Source organism: Kryptolebias marmoratus, linkage group LG22, assembly GCF_001649575.2.
Source record: "Kryptolebias marmoratus isolate JLee-2015 linkage group LG22, ASM164957v2, whole genome shotgun sequence".
In the NCBI taxonomy this organism is placed as follows: Eukaryota; Metazoa; Chordata; class Actinopteri; order Cyprinodontiformes; family Rivulidae; genus Kryptolebias; species Kryptolebias marmoratus.
In genome coordinates this window covers 12,152,701-12,170,608 of record NC_051451.1, presented here as the reverse complement: position 1 = coordinate 12,170,608, position 17,908 = coordinate 12,152,701, and the positions used below count along the sequence as shown (strand labels likewise).

The window sequence follows — 17,908 nt, the reverse complement described above, 5'->3', positions numbered from 1 at the left end:
GAAACTATTAAATATCTGCACCGACCTGCTCAAACGGGTTCTTTTCGATCTTGTCCAGGTTTTCCAGGGTGGATGAAGTACTGAATGTGTAATCCTCCCCCTTTACTTCTTTGCCCTTCTTCTTCCTTCCATTTTCACCTCCCTCTTTAATGTTTTCTCCAGGTTCCTTCGAGGAGCTTTTCTCATCCAGGGGGCCCTCGTGGTCCCACAGACCGTATTGCTGCACACAAACAAAACAAAACGCTGTTTCATTCAACTCAGGAACCCTGATGAAAAAAATAAAGATGATGTAACCACGCCGTTTTAAACGCTCTGCTCTTCTCACAAGGACGGGAGGGTCAAAGGGATATTCTGGCCATTTGGAGGTGGGGTTCATAGATCTTTACACTTTTCTTAATATTGGAACGTATCAGTGAGCTGTTCACAGATCACATCAGCATCACTAAGATCAAACAGTAATGTCAAATACAGTTTGTTTTTGTTTTTTGATAAATTGTTGACAAGGTTGAGCTCATGTGTTGAGATGGGTGTTAAGGGATAATCTGGACTTTCTGAAGTGGGGTTCTGTGGACAGAATATGAGCAATAATATTTTACCTGTTGTAGATAGCTCTTTGAATGACCTCAGTTTGGGGAAATAAAGTTTAATTCTGACCAGACAGATGAGCTAAAGACTAATCTGAATGTGGTCAAAACCAAAGTGGACTGTTGCTTGTTTAAAGCGGCTCTAATCTCCAAAACTTCATAGCGGTTTATGTGAACGCTGGGTTTTTTGTTTTTTTTAGAACATTCCACCTCTACCACTTTGACATTACATGGTTATTTACAAACACAAAGAGCAGCAGCAGCAGCTAACTGTAGCACTTCCAGTGCAGCCTGGGGGTCACTTCTAGCAGAGGTTTTATACCACTTTCAAAGATAATTTTGCTCTCTTAAAACCATTCCACTCTCAACATTTCAGAGCAGTTCATATAAACACTATTATTTAAAGCTTTACATTGTCATCAATTTCACAGTAGATGTTTTTTGGCTGCACCTGAAGTGATACAGCTAGCTGCTGCTGCTATTTGCTCAAAGAAAACTGTGGAAATAACTCAGTAATGAGAAACTGACTCACTGTAGCGGTCTGAAAAAACATCTGCAGGAATTATTCCTTTTTTTTTTCTTTACATTGTAGTTGTTTTAAAATGACAGCACTCTGCTTTGGTCTTGGCTGAGTTCAGACTAGCCTTTAACTTGTCAGTCCTGTTAGTATTAAACTCTGTTTATCCAAACTAAGGCCATTAAAAAAGCTTTCTACAGCAGGTAAGATATTACCTTTTGCAGAAAACTGCACTTCTAAATGGCCAAAATATCCTTCTAAGGTTGCATTTGTTTAACTTATTATTTAATTATTGCCCTCAGCCTTTTCCTGAGAGTTTCATTAAAATCTATCTGGTGGTTCATGAGATATGAGACAGACACACAAGCAAAAACATCCTGAGTTCTTAGTTTTTTTTTCCTTGTAGCTGAACAGTGGTTACTGCTGTCGCCTCACAGGTTCAAGTCTTGTCAGCGGTTCTGTATTTAGAGGTTGGATGTTCTCCATGTTTTCTCCAGGTACTCCAGTTTCCTCCTACAGTCTATAGACATGCCTGTTTGCCTCATTCGTTCATGTCTATGTGACCCTGTGATGAACTGCAAACCCCGCCTCTCGCTCCCTGCCTGCTGGAGGAGGCGCTGGCTCTCCTGCGACCCTGAACAGGAGTGAGTGATCACAGGGGATGACTGATGAGTAAATGGACCCTAGGTGTGAATGTGTGTCTCAGTGTTGGCCCCACCTCTGGGATGGGGTTCACCCCGTGACCCTGAACAGCAGGTACAGCGAATGAGTGAGAGAAGAGTCTGCTTCTCTGATCCAAACCAACTTGTTAAGGTTTTATTTGGCTAAAGAATGCGGTGACAGTATCTGTCAAGTTTCATTTTATTTTAAATTCTGAAGGAGCAACATACTAAAGGGGGTGGAAACACAGCAGAACAGGGACGGCGGTCAGGGATGAGGAAGATCACAGGCTTTGAGGTCAGGGGGCTTTCAAACTGATGAAAGCCAGGAAAGATGAGCTGAACATGTTTTTCAACAGGTCTATCTGCAGAGAATGCTCAGCATTCTCCTGTCCTTCCCTCCCAGCATGAACCCTCAGCCTCCGTGTCACACTCTTACCTCTCTGTTACAAACCTTAATATAGCCATGTCAGCATCAGGCCTCATCATTAGGAAACACTGGGACCTCTTCATGCACGCTTACCCAACACATTCCAGAGTTCCTGTCTAGTCATCATCAAGACACTGATTTCTTGTGAATAACAGTTCCTAACTGTGATGAAACCTTGAAGTTATGTTTAAGTTTCCTGAACATTTCCATATGAAGCCTGCTTTTCTCTGTTAGAAACATCCCATTTCAGCGTCATCTTATTAAGGATACTTAAGGACTGTGCTCTCCTGGACTCTAAGGTTCTTCCTGGGATCTGCTGGAGCCATTTTCCCAGTTTTGGGGTCACAGCACTGAGTGCTCCGGTGACCACCGGCACCTCGGAGGCCTTGGCTGTCCTCACCTTCTCTATTGCATCTTACAGCCTATCAAGCTTCTTCTTCTTCTTCTTGCCCCCTTAAAACTGCTGTCACGCAGCTTCTCATTTTGCCACATATGCTGGTGTAACCAGAAACGCCTGTTAAGCGGATCCAAACACAAAGCAATGAAGCACATTTTGTGAAATGTCACGCTCTGTTGCATAGATGATGTTGCGTTCACATCGCATTCCTGTTGCATATATTTGTGCGCGTATTAGGGATGGGCAATGATTTTTGATTATGTGAAATCTAGTTAAAATGGGCAAAATCAAAGAATGAATGCAACCATCACGACTCTTACTGCATTTCCAGTCGGGGGCTTTTTTGACACAACGCCCGTTTTGAGAGCGACACTCGGCATACTGCACGTGCTGAAGACTACTTGTGAAGGACTGAAAGAAGATGTGCAAGTCCAACTGTTGTCTTGACACCGGTGCCAGAGTAATACCTTGCGTAGTAATGCATTAGTTCACCCAATGCAGGTGCAGTTGTCATTCCATACAGAACAGTACGCAACCAAAGGAGAAAACAACATATAGACAAAGTTGATACTGTTACAACGGCACATATACTACTACAGCGCAACAAAAACCACTTGACATCATGAACTATGAAATATTTATGCGGTACATATGCCAAGAACACAAAGGAATACTCGACTGATACACAACTCTAATGAGATCAGACAGACAAGCAATGGCAACACCTATTACCAATAAAAGCACCAAAAGTGTGCAACAATACCACGGCAGAGCAGACAGAGCGTTAGCACAGCATGAGACCGCATAACGTTGTTGTGTCACTGCTACGTAACTTTTGTTACTGTAGCATATTTGTGAGGTACATGTGACGTTTCAAAGATGCTACGTTCATGTTATGAATTTTTTTTTTTACGTGATCAATAAATTAGTGGCATCTCTGGAGTTACATTTGCTAGAGTATCAGATACATAAACAGGTGATTTTATTTCTTTACAGCCACATACTGTATCTCACTAAGCCATAGAAATGCAATCTAGATACGCTAAAGTGTGACAAAGTATTAGGATCGTCTGACTTCTGTAGTTTGCTGACTACAGTGTCAGGTTTGTCAACCATCACCTGTGATTCTGGACTCACCAGATCTTAGCCCCTGTCCTTCTCACCACCTTTGGAGATGCATGTCTTCCCTTTCACAATGAGACACACATGTTCCGGTACACTATTCCGGCCACTAAATTATTATTTCATGAACATGGAACCCGCTTGCAACCTTCACCCTGCTGTCGAGAGGTGGACCGTCTTGGGCTCTTTGCACACTGCTCTTATGTTCTTGTTGTGCCTCCATGATGTGCTTCAGTCCAGCAATCTCAAGTCCCATCCTGTCCAGGGTCAGTGGACAGCTGTCTATTACAGTGCCAAAACAGACACACAAGACGAACAACCATGCTTGCTCACACTCGTGCCTACAGTTCATTTAGAACCACCAATTAAGCCAACATGCATGTTTTTGGACCGTGGGAGGAAACTGGAGCACCTGAAGGAAACTCGCACATACAGGAGGAGAAAATGCAAACTCCACACAGCTGTTATTCAAGCCAGAGACCTTCTTGCTAAGAGAAGTGCTAACCTCAAACCACCGCGCAGTCCTAAAGCACACAGACTCTTTTAAAAATGGGTTGATCTGTTGTGCCACCGGACAGGACAATAAACCCAACATCGCCTCTTTGCTTCAGGTGCTCATTAGCGTGATTTTAACTTTTCCTCTGTCGGCACACTTTGCGTTACATACGCTGACAAAAAATAAAGAAAATTAGAATTTATATTTGCGAAAGAGTTGGGGGTCTTCTCTCTGTCAATATAAACTGACCATCAGAAGAGATCTGTGGAAGAACAGAACCAGCAGCTGGAGCAGATCGTATCTGATGTAATTGTCGGTCTTCTCCAGGCCGAAGATGCGTGGCGGGAAGAAAGGCTTGTCTTTATTAAGGGTCATCTCGTACACACTGTTCCAAGGGAAAAATCCAAACTGGAAGATGTATTTCAGAACCACCATCACCTGGGGAGAGGCAAAACAGTCAATTCATTCCTATCAGTCAGTAACTACATAAAGTTCTTGTGACCTTTATATTAAACTTTTGTAATTAAATAATGTTAAGTTAATGCTGTTCTATGCCTGACAAGCTAATAAATGCACCATAGTGAAAACAGCTGCTCTCACACTTCACTGGAACATATGATTATAATCTTTTGATATATTTTTAAATTAGGCACGACTGGAGCAGAGGAGTTTAGTATAGAGTTGCAGCTTCTCTGAATCAAATCAGATGGGGCAGTTTGGACCAATAATTGTCTTAATTGACCTTTAAAACTGAGTTTTCTAACACTTATGCCTTCATAAATAATCCTTTTAATTTCAATCCTTTTACTTTCCTTTGAAATTGACCATTTTTCTCTGTCGGCTGCCATAACACTGAGAAATCCCTTCGTATAATGTTTGGTATCATTGTGAAGCCTTTGGATTGCCTTTTAAAACATATGCAGCTGGAATTCCTCATGACATAACTACAAATCAATAAACATTGAGTTTAAAACAAAAGTTTTCAAACTGGCCTGATGATGTACGTATCATTTTAAAGCTTTTGAGATGAAGAATTTGAAAATAATAACTCAATATTGAAAAATTCCTCGTTCTGACCCATTTTGCCAGCACTGGTCACATACTCGGACTATACAACTGCGGCATTAGATTTATTTATTTTTTTGTTTTCAAATTTCAGATTTTTATTAGTGAAATAAAAAAACCCAACAACAACTACTTAATCTGGCAATATTAGATTTTTTTGACCTGGAGAGCTAAATAAAAAGAGAAATGTAATTAAGTGCGTGTTCATACCTCCGTGTACACGATGGCGGTCATCCAAAACCTCTTGGTTGGTCTTGGAACAGACAGCATAGCCCAGAGGAAGACCAGCATGGGCAGGACCAGCGATATGACGGAGGCACTGACCACGTTGTTCAACACGATGATGAAGTAACAGACGAGCTCAGAGTTGGCTGACAGCACCGTGAACATGGACAGCAGCAGCTTCAGCAGACGGTTCTGGTTGTTGAAGAACTTTCTGCTTTGATCCAGCTCCTCGATGAAAAAATGCCTGATGAATTAAAAGAAAAAAAAAGCTAGAAATCTGGGGTTTTGGTTGCTATTTCATCCATCACTTCATTAACTAAGAAATTGTAATAAACTATCGTGTTGTCAGTCTCACCTGTCTGACAGGATCTCACTGGCTGTCCTGGAGTATCTGTGTGATTTGAACAGATGTAATCCAGTACTGCTGGACTGGGATTCTACAGTCAGGAGATTCGCACTGCTGTTTTGTCCAGGAGTCGAGAGGTCTGACAGACCTCTGGTTTGTGTGGAGCTAGGACACACATACACAGCACAACTCAGATGCATAAAAAAATGAGGACAAAATGAGAAATAAACTGGTGGTATCAACAGAAAACGTGTCTAAAGACTATTTGTGGTTTCTGAGCGGAGCCTCTAATCTATCAGCTATCCTTCTGAACTGTTAAAGGCGTTCTCACCCATCACCAGAGAACATCCCAATCTGCTGAAAGCAGAATCATCGCCGGAAAGGAGACATGCAGTCTCTTTTCAAAACCTGGGACTCAATAATCAGGTCAAAAGCTCCGTTTTATTTTTTACCTTCGAAATAAAGCCACTTCATTTGACACTCCTGGGCCATGAGTCAGCAAAGTCTGACTGTTTATTTTATTGTTACTTTTAGCAAAAGGCCACTTTCACACCAACCTGTTTCTGATGGAGCTTTCTGCGTCCGTTTCATCCAAAAATGTGTCGAGTGTGGACATTTCGCTGGTCTGAGACGCCTGGTCATCTCTGAACCCTGCTGCTGCGTTACACTGCCATGGAGCACAGAGACACAGAGACCACGTTTATACGGAGGACGCTGAATGATACATTATAAAAATACACACATCTGTGTGTGAACCTGGTGTTCAGTCTTACAGATCGTTGTATTTACCTGCTCTATTTTGTGTATGCTGAAGTAGCGTTCGTTGCACAGAACCGTGGAAACATCACTGTACTGTTTGGTGAGCAGATTGAGCCACTGAGTCAGCCCGTCCACCATAGCCAAAATGATGGCCCACAAGAAGCGCAGAATATCCAAGATCTTCTGAACCATCTCACCATGGACTGCAGCACACAGCGCGCCAAGAAAGAGAGGACGGAGGCTGGTGAATTAGTGAGCGGTGCAGAGTGGAGTGACAACAGGCACAATCTGTGAATAAAGTAGGACACTTATAGTGGAAATGTTCTTACCAGACTCTTGGTCCTCAGGCTCCTCCTCATCCTCCTCCAAAATATCATCCTCGCAACCTACACACAGACATGACCAAAAACACAAAACAACAAAATTGCCTATTACTGTTCAATTTATGTTCAAGTTTTATTCTGTTTATTTCTACAACCCCAACTCACCTCAAAGGTCACTTCAAGTCGTTATGAAGAAAAAAGGTGGAATTCAACCAAGGTTACAGCATGTAAGGATCCATTTGATGCACATATGTCCATTTCAAAAGAGTCCAACTCAAGTTCAATAAAATCCACTTCAATTTAATACAGCCGGATAAGAATTTGAAACACGATCATTTATGGTTCAGTTCTGTTTATCTTGCTCCAGTTAGCGCTTCAGTATGAACTAACATCAAACTGTGTTGTGTGGGGCTTTGATTGAAATGTAAAATAAAACCGAATGTGACGGCTTTGAAGCTGCATAATAAGACACAAATTGGATTAACATTTGTCCCTCTGAGATGTTCAGACTTCTTTATTAAAAACATGATGGTTTCAAATTTAAAGCAGTGTCTTTTTGTAGACGCTCAGACAAAAAAAAAAAAAAAAAAACATCCAGAGGGAATGGTTTGGTTTGAACTTAATTTGGTCCACATGCAGACTAGTGATGGGCGTGTACATTATTAGAATGGTTTCCAGTCACCCGAGACAAACCACACCAGGGGAGAGTTGTTATATTGTGTCTCAACAACTGGCATCAGCCTGACTGTGGGTTGCCGTCCCTACGTGAAGGTGGCCGTTAACCCCAGAGCAGAGACTGCCGAGTTTGGAGTGGCGCCACAACCAACGGATGACAAACAGCTTAGGACCATGTTCAGCAACGACTCTCAGTTCTGCATTGCCACGGATCGCCATCATGCGTATGGCGAGGAAACGAGGACAGGACCAATCCTGTCTCTGTTGTGGAGGGACACACCAGCATTACTCCTGGGATCATGGGATCATGAGATCTGACTTCAGCTCACTTCTGGTAGTGATGGGCATCCTTTGTGTGCTCGTCTCACCCCTCCCGAGGCAGAACCCTGGTAGTCTTTCAACGGAACAACACTCGTCCACATACAGCACATGATTCTATAGACTACCTGCTTCAGTTCCTCTAATCAAACATTTGGGATTAGCTTAAAGATGAACTCTGACCCAGCGCTGACCAGCTGGATTTTGAGGGCCAGTTGTGACAGCTGTGGGCTGACTTGAAGCACGTGGCTGTATGACTTTGTTTAAAACTCACGCAGCTGGCCCGAGCAGTTGATCTCGGTTGCCCCGCCACATGTTGTAGAGTCACTGGACAAGATGCTGAATCTCAAGTTTCCCCGGTTTGAATGTGACCTTGTAGTGTAAAAGCACTTTGAGCGGTCAGTAAGACTTGAAAATAACTATATAAAATGGCTCCATTTATTGTTTACCATTTTGTGACCAACAGTGTGTCCGTACTGCCAGCTCCATTATTTGACCCGATATAAAACTCATGTATAAAACTCTGGGTGAGTGTTTCCGGTTCATATTAGTTACTTTTGTCTGAAAGGCAAATTACTGTGAAACCAAAAGCAAGAACGTTACCTCTCAGAGAGGAAGCTTCCTGTTGTAAAACCATTCTCTCTTGGTCCTCCTTCTTCTGAAGCTTCTTCAGGTGCCTCTGGCGTTTCTGACGTTCCCTCAGAGCCGTTTTCACGCTGGTCACCCACGCCTGGTACGCTAACTGGGAGAGACTTTTCGTATAACAGCTGCAAACGTATCACCGTGTGCAAACCGAGGTCACTGAACACGCTCTGTGAGTTAGCCGCGTATCTGACCTGACAAGCAGTTTGTTCTTTAAGTTTCTTGTCTTCAGAAGTCATGTCCTCCTCATCCTCACTGTCGGATTCAAACAGGTAGTACTCTCCTGAGTGGATGACTGCAGATTAAAGAAACAGTACAGAAGCAGCATTTTGGTGTGATCTCACATAAGAAAATATGCTATTTTATGTCATTTGATGCATCTCCTTCACAAAATACACCCATTTGCTATAACCTCATATGTTCACACATATTTTTGATAGGATTTATAAAGTCCCCGTGCAAATGGCGCTCCTTTGTAAAAGCCACATAAGTCTAAGCTTCATTTTCAGCATCTTCAGACCAGAAAAGACGTCGGCAATTAGGGGAGAAGAGAGAACTCTCAAAGGAAAGATGTTCAAAACAGATGTTTGGGTTGAAAAAATGCTGAACAGGAGGAGGAGGTCTCAAGTTTCCTTTTTTCCAGAACATACAAAAGCAGTTCTGATTCTAATGCAAAAGCCAGGGGCAGCAGGGTGACCTGCAAATATGACTTTTTTTTTACTTATAAAGAACAAACTAAATCTGTTGCTGTAGCAAGTGATTTAAAAATCAAGATGAGGTGCAACTAAAGGAGTGTGTACGGTATATGAAGGGAGGAAAACTACAACCAAGGTTCAGTTTTCTGTCAACTACTATAACGTTTCAGTAAAAGGGACTTTAGGCTTTCAAATATTATATACAAGACCTTTGTGGAAATTAAAACGAACGCACAGTTTGGTGAGTATGATGCGCTCAGATGTTCTTCGTTTTTTTGATTAAACAGCAGGAATTTTTATATTTTTCTAGAGGGCACTGAGTCAGAGTAACCGATCCTGGTAACAAGAGGACCAATAATACGCCCCTAATAGCTCAGAGTTTTACTGAAAGCTTACAGACTTTGATTCGAATTATTTATCTATGGAGATTATCTAAACGTCAGACAACAGATAATCTGTCAGCTGTTGGTGGTTTGGTCTCGTCTTCATACCTGTAGCGTGATCAATCCACGGCTGGTACCAGTTCTTGGACTTCGTCTTGTCCGTTGGAGTTTCTAGAGCAAAACGGCACAAGTTTTTAAATCGGAGGAGATATAGTTCAGGCCGAACTGCCGTGTTTTATAAAACTGAACACAGAGGAGACAAAGAGAAGGATCGGTTCTGCTCCTACCAGAATCTGGACTTTCAGTGGAACTTCCACGTGTTTTCTTCCCTTCTTTGTACTTCTGCTGCTTGGAGCAAATTCTCTGCATCCTGAGAGAAGAGAGCAGAAAAAAACAAAATCTGCTTAAATCTCATTTCCACATCGAACACTTAATCTGTCTGTAAAGATCTGCTGATCCGACCTGTTCATTCTCAATTTCACTTTCATGAGCTCAATTTCACTCCCGATGTGAAAACTTACGATTTCTTCAGATTTGACAGCGACTTCTTCTCAGTCTGCTGGTGGGCCCTCAGGTTCTTCATGATGCTGGCTCTAAAAAGCTCAAACCCTCTGAAAGAAACAAGCAGCTGTTGGTGCAACTATCAGCATTAAAACACTACCAGCTCCATTCGAGATCCATCTCTGCAGCAGCTTCAATATCGCCTGCCTCTCAAAGGCGTGTCTGTCTGTCTGTTAGCAAAATATCTCATGAACCACTGGACGGATTTTAATGAAACTTTCAGAAAGTAATCATAGGATGTGCATCTACAACTGATTTACCTTTTGGAGTCACTTTAATTCAAGCCGGATGCCACAACTAATTAACCTTTGTAAATACAAAACGGCTGTAACTCAGTCAGTTTTACAAATATTGAATTAAATTATGGTTTGGTCATTTGTAACACATACTCTGAGTGCTTACAGGTCTTGAAAGTTTGCACAACATCATCATCATTGAATTATGGCTTCATGTTATTTTCAGGTTTTACCCAAAACGCCTCATTTCTCAGCATAAAGCGATCCTAAATTAAAGTTTATTAGTAATGGGTTAATCTGCGGAGTCTGTTATATTAATCCATCAATGGGGCAACTAAAATTGTCAAACAAGTCTCATTTAGCACAGGAAAACAAAGCTCGGAATCGGGTGACTTTCACTTTAATTGGCTTAATCAGTGACTGAGCTGAGTTTCCTGATTGTTGTCCGTTTTCCCAACGGCTTCATTTTGTTCAAGTGTTGAAAGACATTTGTGTTTGCTGCAAACTCGCTCTGCTACAGAGGAACTACAGAAACCATGAAGTCTCAAACATCACCTTTCCCAACTCCTAGCATTCACTTTTTGTAAGTTATTTCTGATTAGCTACAAAAACTACCATCGTTCAACAGCATGTCGCTAAAACTACAGGTTTGCTTTGAAATAACTTGAAGTTTGGAGTTCTGTAAGAACAAATCAGGGGCTTCTGCTCATTTTTGTCCTGAAACTGTGGCTTGCGACGCTTTAAAAAGGACCGTTTCAGTTTCTTGTTGTGTTTTACCTTGATGCCTGTTTGGCAAACGCCTGCAGCTCTGCCGTCACGTGCAGGAAGTAGAAACTGAGGAAGACCCTCCTCTGCAGCAGCAGGCAGAGGAAACATAAACTGTCCCACAGAATGCCTGCTTCCTCCACTGGAAGGCTGCAGGGCTCAGAGCTCACAGTGTTAGCTGACAGGAAAAAGAAAAAAGAAAAAGGTTAAAGCAGAACACGAGCGTCTGTCTCAGTTACTTTAGACCAAACCAGATCAAAAATGTAGTTTGGGGAAAGGCAGAAAACAACTAACCAAGCATTATGAGTACTAAACATTAAACACAATAAATTACATTTGATCGGGGACGGCTAAGCCCTCACTGGTGTTTACAATAAAAACGTTAAAATGCCTAATAAACACAAATTAAAAATATTGTATCACATTTTATGAAATTTACAACAAAACTGGTGCCAAACAGTCTCGAGAAAATCCCAGAGTTTTTCCAAAGGGCTAACTTTTCACAACCCCGATCATTTAATGTCTTTTGTGGTACAGAATGATTGAAGGGTGTTTTGCCACGCCCCCTCGGTTTGCTGCCACGGGCTTTAGCCAATCAGGGTGGACGTTCAATAACGGGCCTCGATTGCGAATGTGTGTGGGCGTGGTTTGGAGTAGACTGAGTAGTTACGATGGGCGAGCGAGATAAACATAAAGGAGGTGGATGATTTAATTTCTCACCCGTTTTCCTTTATGTCTTTGGGGGAAAAACTGGAAGTGAAGAGGTTCGGGGCGAACGGACAAAAGGACGTTTAAATCCAGCAAAAGGAAAAGCGGCAAAACCAAAGTTTTTCTGTGACCCGGTTTCAGCAAAAGGACCGGCTAACGGCAAGTGGAGCTAACAAATCTCTTTTCTGCTTTCCGTGTTTGCGGTTCGTAGGAAAAATAAATAAATTGCACTTTCCAATATGCCATGTCTTGTTTGATTTGATTTTATCGGTGTGATTAGTAATTGTGTCAAGGAGTGTGGTGTTATTCAAAGCTGTTTGACTGGGAAAAATCTTCTGAAATGATTATAGTTGAAACTCTTAATGAAGGGAATGAAGTACTGGACAACTGACAGAGGCTCTGTGTAAGGTTGGTTTTTGGTGGTGGTTTGTGCTCTGTTGTTGGAATCCAGTCTGAAGTGTTTTATTATATATCTGTTAGCCCACCCTACAAATATCACCACCTGCCACCACTGCATTTGATCATAGGTGATAAAGTACAATCAGGAGTTATATGTTGGATACTTACGGTCATAATATCCTTTAACTGTGCAAACCAAGCTGAAGAGTTGAATTACCCAACAGAATCCGTTCTGCATTTGAACCACAAAAACACATGCCAGGATCTGAAACACACACACACACAGATACAGAATTGAAAATCCTCCAAAGCATTTTCTCCTCAACACAGGACACAGCATGTTACTTTAATCCTTAGAGAACTCCAAAGTTTTGGAGAAAAAGGCCACTTTGGTTTTGTTTCTATTTAGCTTCTTTTTTTTTTTTTTACTGTATTTCAAAGTGCAAAAGTGAAGGCCAGAGGGGTCAGCCTCGCCTCGTACTCACAGACAGCACATTCTTCGATATGATCACTGCCACAGTGTAGATGATGAGGCAGTCCCACAGGATGAGGCGAGTCCTCGATGATTTGACCAACAGTTGGGTCCCAAGCGACAGAAAAAAGAAGGAAGCGAGCAGGTAGCCCAGGCCGAACACTGAGATCCTCGTGGCCCCTGTGATGAAGACCACCGAGAGCACGAACCAGAAGAAGTAACGGAACACCAACACTTTGGCCATGTCCAGATAACTCCTAGAGGAGGACCGAGGGAGAGAAATGAGCTTAATTACATTTAATCTGCAAATATTCCGCAGCTGAACGGAAAAGAAAAATAAATACAGTAAATCTGTTCTATTTATGAGCATAATTAAACTGATATTTAAGGCTGTATTATTCATTTTAACGCCTTGTGACTTTAGATTAAGTACCAAAAAAACTACTGTTACAGGGTAAAAAGGGGGTTTGAGCTTCACCGGCAGTTGATGAAGTTCGGCGCCGGGTTAAAGAGCCGCCCCTCCATCGGATCGGGCTCGTCTGTGTTCTCCCCTGCCAGGACCATCCACTCCTCGACCTGTTCACACTCGAACACCTTCCACTGCTGGGACACACACATCAGCAGCACAAAGTCCGCTGTGGACGAAAACAACAACAGATCCTCATCATCATCATCATCATCACCTCCGTCAGCTCGAAACACTGGATTGTTTACATTTAGGAAGCATTTCTTCTTCTGAATTATTAAAGCTAAAAGACACGAGCTTAAACATGCAGAACACCAGCTGAAAGAAGCGGCACATCGGCTAAAAGTAAATGTAGCGAAAGCCTAGCTAAAAACTACAACTCTTCAATGTAAACAAAGTGAGAGTAGTTCAGGAGGCTCGAGAAATGAACTGTTTGATGCACAAGCAGGAACATTTCCACAGAAACGGACCCATGAGGTTTTTGGAGTTGGGCACAGTGTAGAAGTCCGGCAAGTAGATCCATTTGATGAGAGCAGAGTTCATCAGAACCTGAGTGTTCCACCTCCACGGGTAGTCTGCAGAAATCAGACACACAGGAAGATACCGACAAGTCACCAGCGTTTATTATCAGACCTGCCCTACGCGACCATTCTGCTGCACCGAGTGAGAACTTACTAAAGCTTATCTGTGCCGTGACAAAATGAATAAACTAATGCTCACCGATGCAGAGAGCAGGAGGTATGCCCACACACAGCAGATACTGGTAGATCATGAAGATAGACAGGAACAGACAGTATTTGGGCCAGATCTTAGCGATAGCAGCACGTCGGCGCCTCACCAAGATGGCCACCAACCAGCAACCGTGGATAATCACTAAAAAGTTCATCCGCTGACCGATCACATTCACCGTCATCAGGAAGCAGATCTTTAAAAAAATAAGTAAATAAAGAGATTGAAGATTAAAAGCATAAAAAAGTCAGTGAAACTGATTTGAAATGTTTAAAAGATTCAACAACATTTGCGTTGTCTTTTTAACCACCCAAATATTAAAAGAAAATAGGTATTAAATATATGTTTTACCATTTTCAGGTCCAAAATAAATAAACCAAATGAAGTGATCACCCACCTCCAGTCCAAACTTGTAAAAGGTATAATTGAGCAGATACTTGAAGCAGGGAATGAGGCCGTCGTCTAACGTGTCTCTAGTTGCCAAAGGGAAGAGCGCCGGCACAGGCGGGGGGGAGCGCTGGATCTGACGGTAATGGTGAGCCTGGTGGCGGTACACGGTTGCCTCGAACACCAGCAACAGCAGCACTATCAAATGGTTCTGCGACAAAACACACAAGACACACGTTCAACCAACAGGAGGTAAACATGTGGAGGGTTTCTGACTCCCCGCAGCAACAACAAAGACCTCACGAGCAGGGTTCAGGATGCATCGTGTTAACTTATCCGTGTTTTAGTTTTTGTTTTGTCTGCTGAAGACTTCCTGTTACAACAGACGGCCTTTAAAAATCTAAATCAAAATATTTAAGACGCCTTTATTCTACAGTTTAAATCATCTAATAATCTTTACTGGTGCAGGAAAATGTGCTGAAGTATCTGAAATGTCTGATTTTCTTACGTGACAGAATCTAAATGTCACTGCCTGGTGACACCTTCTCAATGACAGAGGTCAAAGGTTAACAGTCAGACTAAGTTCGATCTACATTATACTTCTGTCACTTGTTACGTTGCAGGCTAATGATACAACCATTTCAAATTCTCACTTTTTTAAATCAAATTTTGTTCATTTTATAAATAAAAACTAAAATATCACGTTTCTGGAAATATTAAGACTCATTACGTGGTACTGAGCTGAAGCACCTTTGGGAGCATTTTTTGGGGGGGGGTTGATATTATCCATATTTTACATTTATTATTTACCTTGCTATATCCCAATGCGGTGGGATCTTTCCGGATCCCAAACCACTTGGCTGGATCCACTGGTTCCTTATACAGGGTGGAGTTCATAACCTCCTCTGGTAGCATGCTGGTTTCATTTGCTAGAGGCTGTGAAGATAAAACAATTAATAACTACGTTTCGTTTCTGTAGCCTTTAGTAGAGGGCCATCAGGGTCTGGAATACATCCTGGAAAGGTCCATGAGAAAAAACTGCATGTTCAGAGTGTCCCTCTGCCCATAAGACCTACAGCTACCAAAGAAAAAACTAAATGCCTAATAAAAGATCATTAAAAACCTTTAAAAGTGCAGTTTAAGAGACATGAAAAACTTTAAAATCAGACTGAATAAAACACCCTTTTTAATATCTTTGAAAGAAACTAAGGTTTACCAATTGGTCTAAAGTTTAAAAGAATAGATGAGTTGTTTTTTTTTTTTTTTTAAGCAACACCTACTTACACATCTAAAACATGACAGCGACTAACTGGTGGATTCCTGGTGCGTCTTACCACGCTGCAGTTGCGGGAGTACTCAACAGGGTTGACGACACTGAGCTGGTAAAGCATTTTGCAGACGATGATGACGCACACCCAGACTGTCGACAGGCAAGACGCCATGTGCCTGAAGCGACAAAACGGCATCGCCAGAGACCACAGCACCACCAGGACCAGGTTCATCACTGACGGCTACAGAAAAACGAGAACAGAGGACAGCGTTTACGCCGTTGATTCGAGATCGTTTGATAATGTTGTTAAATACAACCCAACAGAGACTTTTCACATCCGAGCCATTTCAAATGTGTTTCTGTGGAAAGATTTTAAATAATATCTAACGTGTTGTAGATCGCTCCTTAAACAAACTCAGTTTAGAGGAATAGCACAAATAGCGTCAGCAGAAACCAGCTGTATCACTTTCTGTGCAGCCTGGCGTCAAATCCAGCAGGAGTATCATAACATTTCTGGGTACAATAAATAATACAGACCAGTACCTACAGGGTGTACACCTAATAAGTACCCAGGACCTATGTGGTATAAATCCAGTACATCAGAAATATCCCTTTAACAGAAAATACTGTAAGTCCCATCTTGGAGCTACACAACCATACATGATGTTTGTGACCTGAAATATCACTCGGATCAGCGTTTTTGAAGTCAACTTCAAACCGTGGAAGTCCCGTTTAAAACCACAAACTTTCATTTATCGTAGTCCTATGATTGCCTTTCCACGAAGTCGGCTCTCAGGAGGAGGGAGGAGCTTCCCGGGAGTTCTGGGCCGAGTGTCTCATGAACTATGAAAGGTGTGTGCGAAATCGAACGTCTCGCAACCACGTGACCGAGAACAGACTTTGTGACTTCTCATGGAGTACGAAGGAGCCTTTTTTCGTCCGCGTTTATATTTCAACTTCTGAATGTTTGTAACTTGATTACAGTTGATTATGACAGCTAAAACTACTCATTTATGGAGCGTATATCTAAACTGCCTTGTTAAGAGTTTGAAATAGATTAAGATGCTAAAAATGTTTACTTCTCCAACCCTTTTACTACATTACAGTACTCCATTTATTTAGCTGCCTAGGAGAAATGTAAAGAAGCTACTGCTATTGGTCACATAATGTAAATATAAGTTGTATTCCAGCATAAAGAAATAAACCACAGGGTCAGTTTTTATTCATGACACCTATCCAAGCTGCACAAGCTGAGTAATAATAATAAAACATCTGATCACTTTGTCGGGTTTTAGTCCTTCTTTATCTCCCTCCAGTCCTTTCACAGAAGCAATACTCTGCCTTTACCTCTGCAAGCGCCACCCACACAGTGAAAAAGGCCACAATCTTGAGGATGTGAAGCTCCAAAAGCCTCCAGAGGAACCCTTGAACTTTGGTGAGGGTGTCGGAGAACTTCCTGGACAGGACCAGTAACCTGTCCATCACCAGGCCCCATTTACTGGGCATCAACGCCACTGAACCAGGGAAGAGAGAAGGAATGGATCAATTATTAGAAAAAACAATATTCAGAAAACTTACAGGTTACACATAAAAGGTAAAATCACCAGTTTGTTAGCCGATAAACAATTTGTTTTCAATTGTCCTTTAATTTACCTTCATCTTCAGATTTGTCATCAGTGTTTGTTAACAGGTCTTCTTCTTCTTCTTCTTCTTCTTCAGCGTTCAACCGTTCATTATCAGAGCTAACTTGTCCAGCTCTTTCTTTATTCTTCCTCCTGGAGACAAAAAAAGAGGTTAGCTCTTATAAATAGCTAAATAATCAAGATTTTTTTATGGAACGAAAGGCTGCAATATATCACGTTTCATCTTAAATAAAGAAAATGCTAACGTGTCTGCTTTTTTTTTTTTTTTTTATTTCAAGTCAATTTATTGTGCTAGAATTATTTTTAAAACCACAACATTTCTGAAGAAACTATACAGGATGCCTGAAATGCCAACATCTGTCCTATTTCTTCCATAAAGCCCAACAGTAATGTGGAGCTTAATTAAGTTTCTAAGCTGATACAATTTCCATGTATTGACTTATGCAAAAATGTTGAAAAGTTTAAATACAGAGCACCAAGGAGGACTGGATTTGTGGCTTTTTACAAACTTTGTTAAGCAGAAGAGATTATGCAACGATCGTTTTAAAGATAAAGGTTGCTGACACTGGTCTAGGAGAAGGGCACAAATCCTCTTTTAGCTGCTCCCTTTAGGTGTTCCCACAGCAGATCATCTGC

At 41.7% G+C, this 17,908-nt stretch overlaps 1 protein-coding gene across 3 annotated transcripts in view; it reads right to left on the bottom strand.

Moving 5' to 3' along the window:
* Nucleotides 1–17,908, bottom strand: part of piezo1 (piezo-type mechanosensitive ion channel component 1) — a 64,587-nt gene that overhangs the window by 12,863 nt on the left and 33,816 nt on the right. For all 3 annotated transcript variants that reach the window (XM_017430352.3, XM_017430344.3, XM_017430335.3), the window contains exons 17-39: nt 17,283–17,404; nt 16,977–17,143; nt 15,694–15,870; nt 15,170–15,295; nt 14,370–14,570; nt 13,964–14,168; nt 13,714–13,818; nt 13,256–13,412; nt 12,791–13,034; nt 12,474–12,570; nt 11,211–11,376; nt 10,158–10,247; nt 9,924–10,006; nt 9,745–9,807; nt 8,753–8,853; nt 8,520–8,658; nt 6,930–6,986; nt 6,631–6,803; nt 6,399–6,508; nt 5,851–6,006; nt 5,481–5,739; nt 4,455–4,643; nt 26–220 (exon numbers count right to left, since the gene is read on the bottom strand). In XM_017430352.3, the coding sequence (XP_017285841.1) occupies nt 26–220; nt 4,455–4,643; nt 5,481–5,739; nt 5,851–6,006; nt 6,399–6,508; nt 6,631–6,803; nt 6,930–6,986; nt 8,520–8,658; nt 8,753–8,853; nt 9,745–9,807; nt 9,924–10,006; nt 10,158–10,247; nt 11,211–11,376; nt 12,474–12,570; nt 12,791–13,034; nt 13,256–13,412; nt 13,714–13,818; nt 13,964–14,168; nt 14,370–14,570; nt 15,170–15,295; nt 15,694–15,870; nt 16,977–17,143; nt 17,283–17,404 (3,382 nt within the window). The remainder of the gene's footprint in view (nt 1–25; nt 221–4,454; nt 4,644–5,480; nt 5,740–5,850; nt 6,007–6,398; nt 6,509–6,630; nt 6,804–6,929; nt 6,987–8,519; nt 8,659–8,752; nt 8,854–9,744; nt 9,808–9,923; nt 10,007–10,157; nt 10,248–11,210; nt 11,377–12,473; nt 12,571–12,790; nt 13,035–13,255; nt 13,413–13,713; nt 13,819–13,963; nt 14,169–14,369; nt 14,571–15,169; nt 15,296–15,693; nt 15,871–16,976; nt 17,144–17,282; nt 17,405–17,908) is intronic.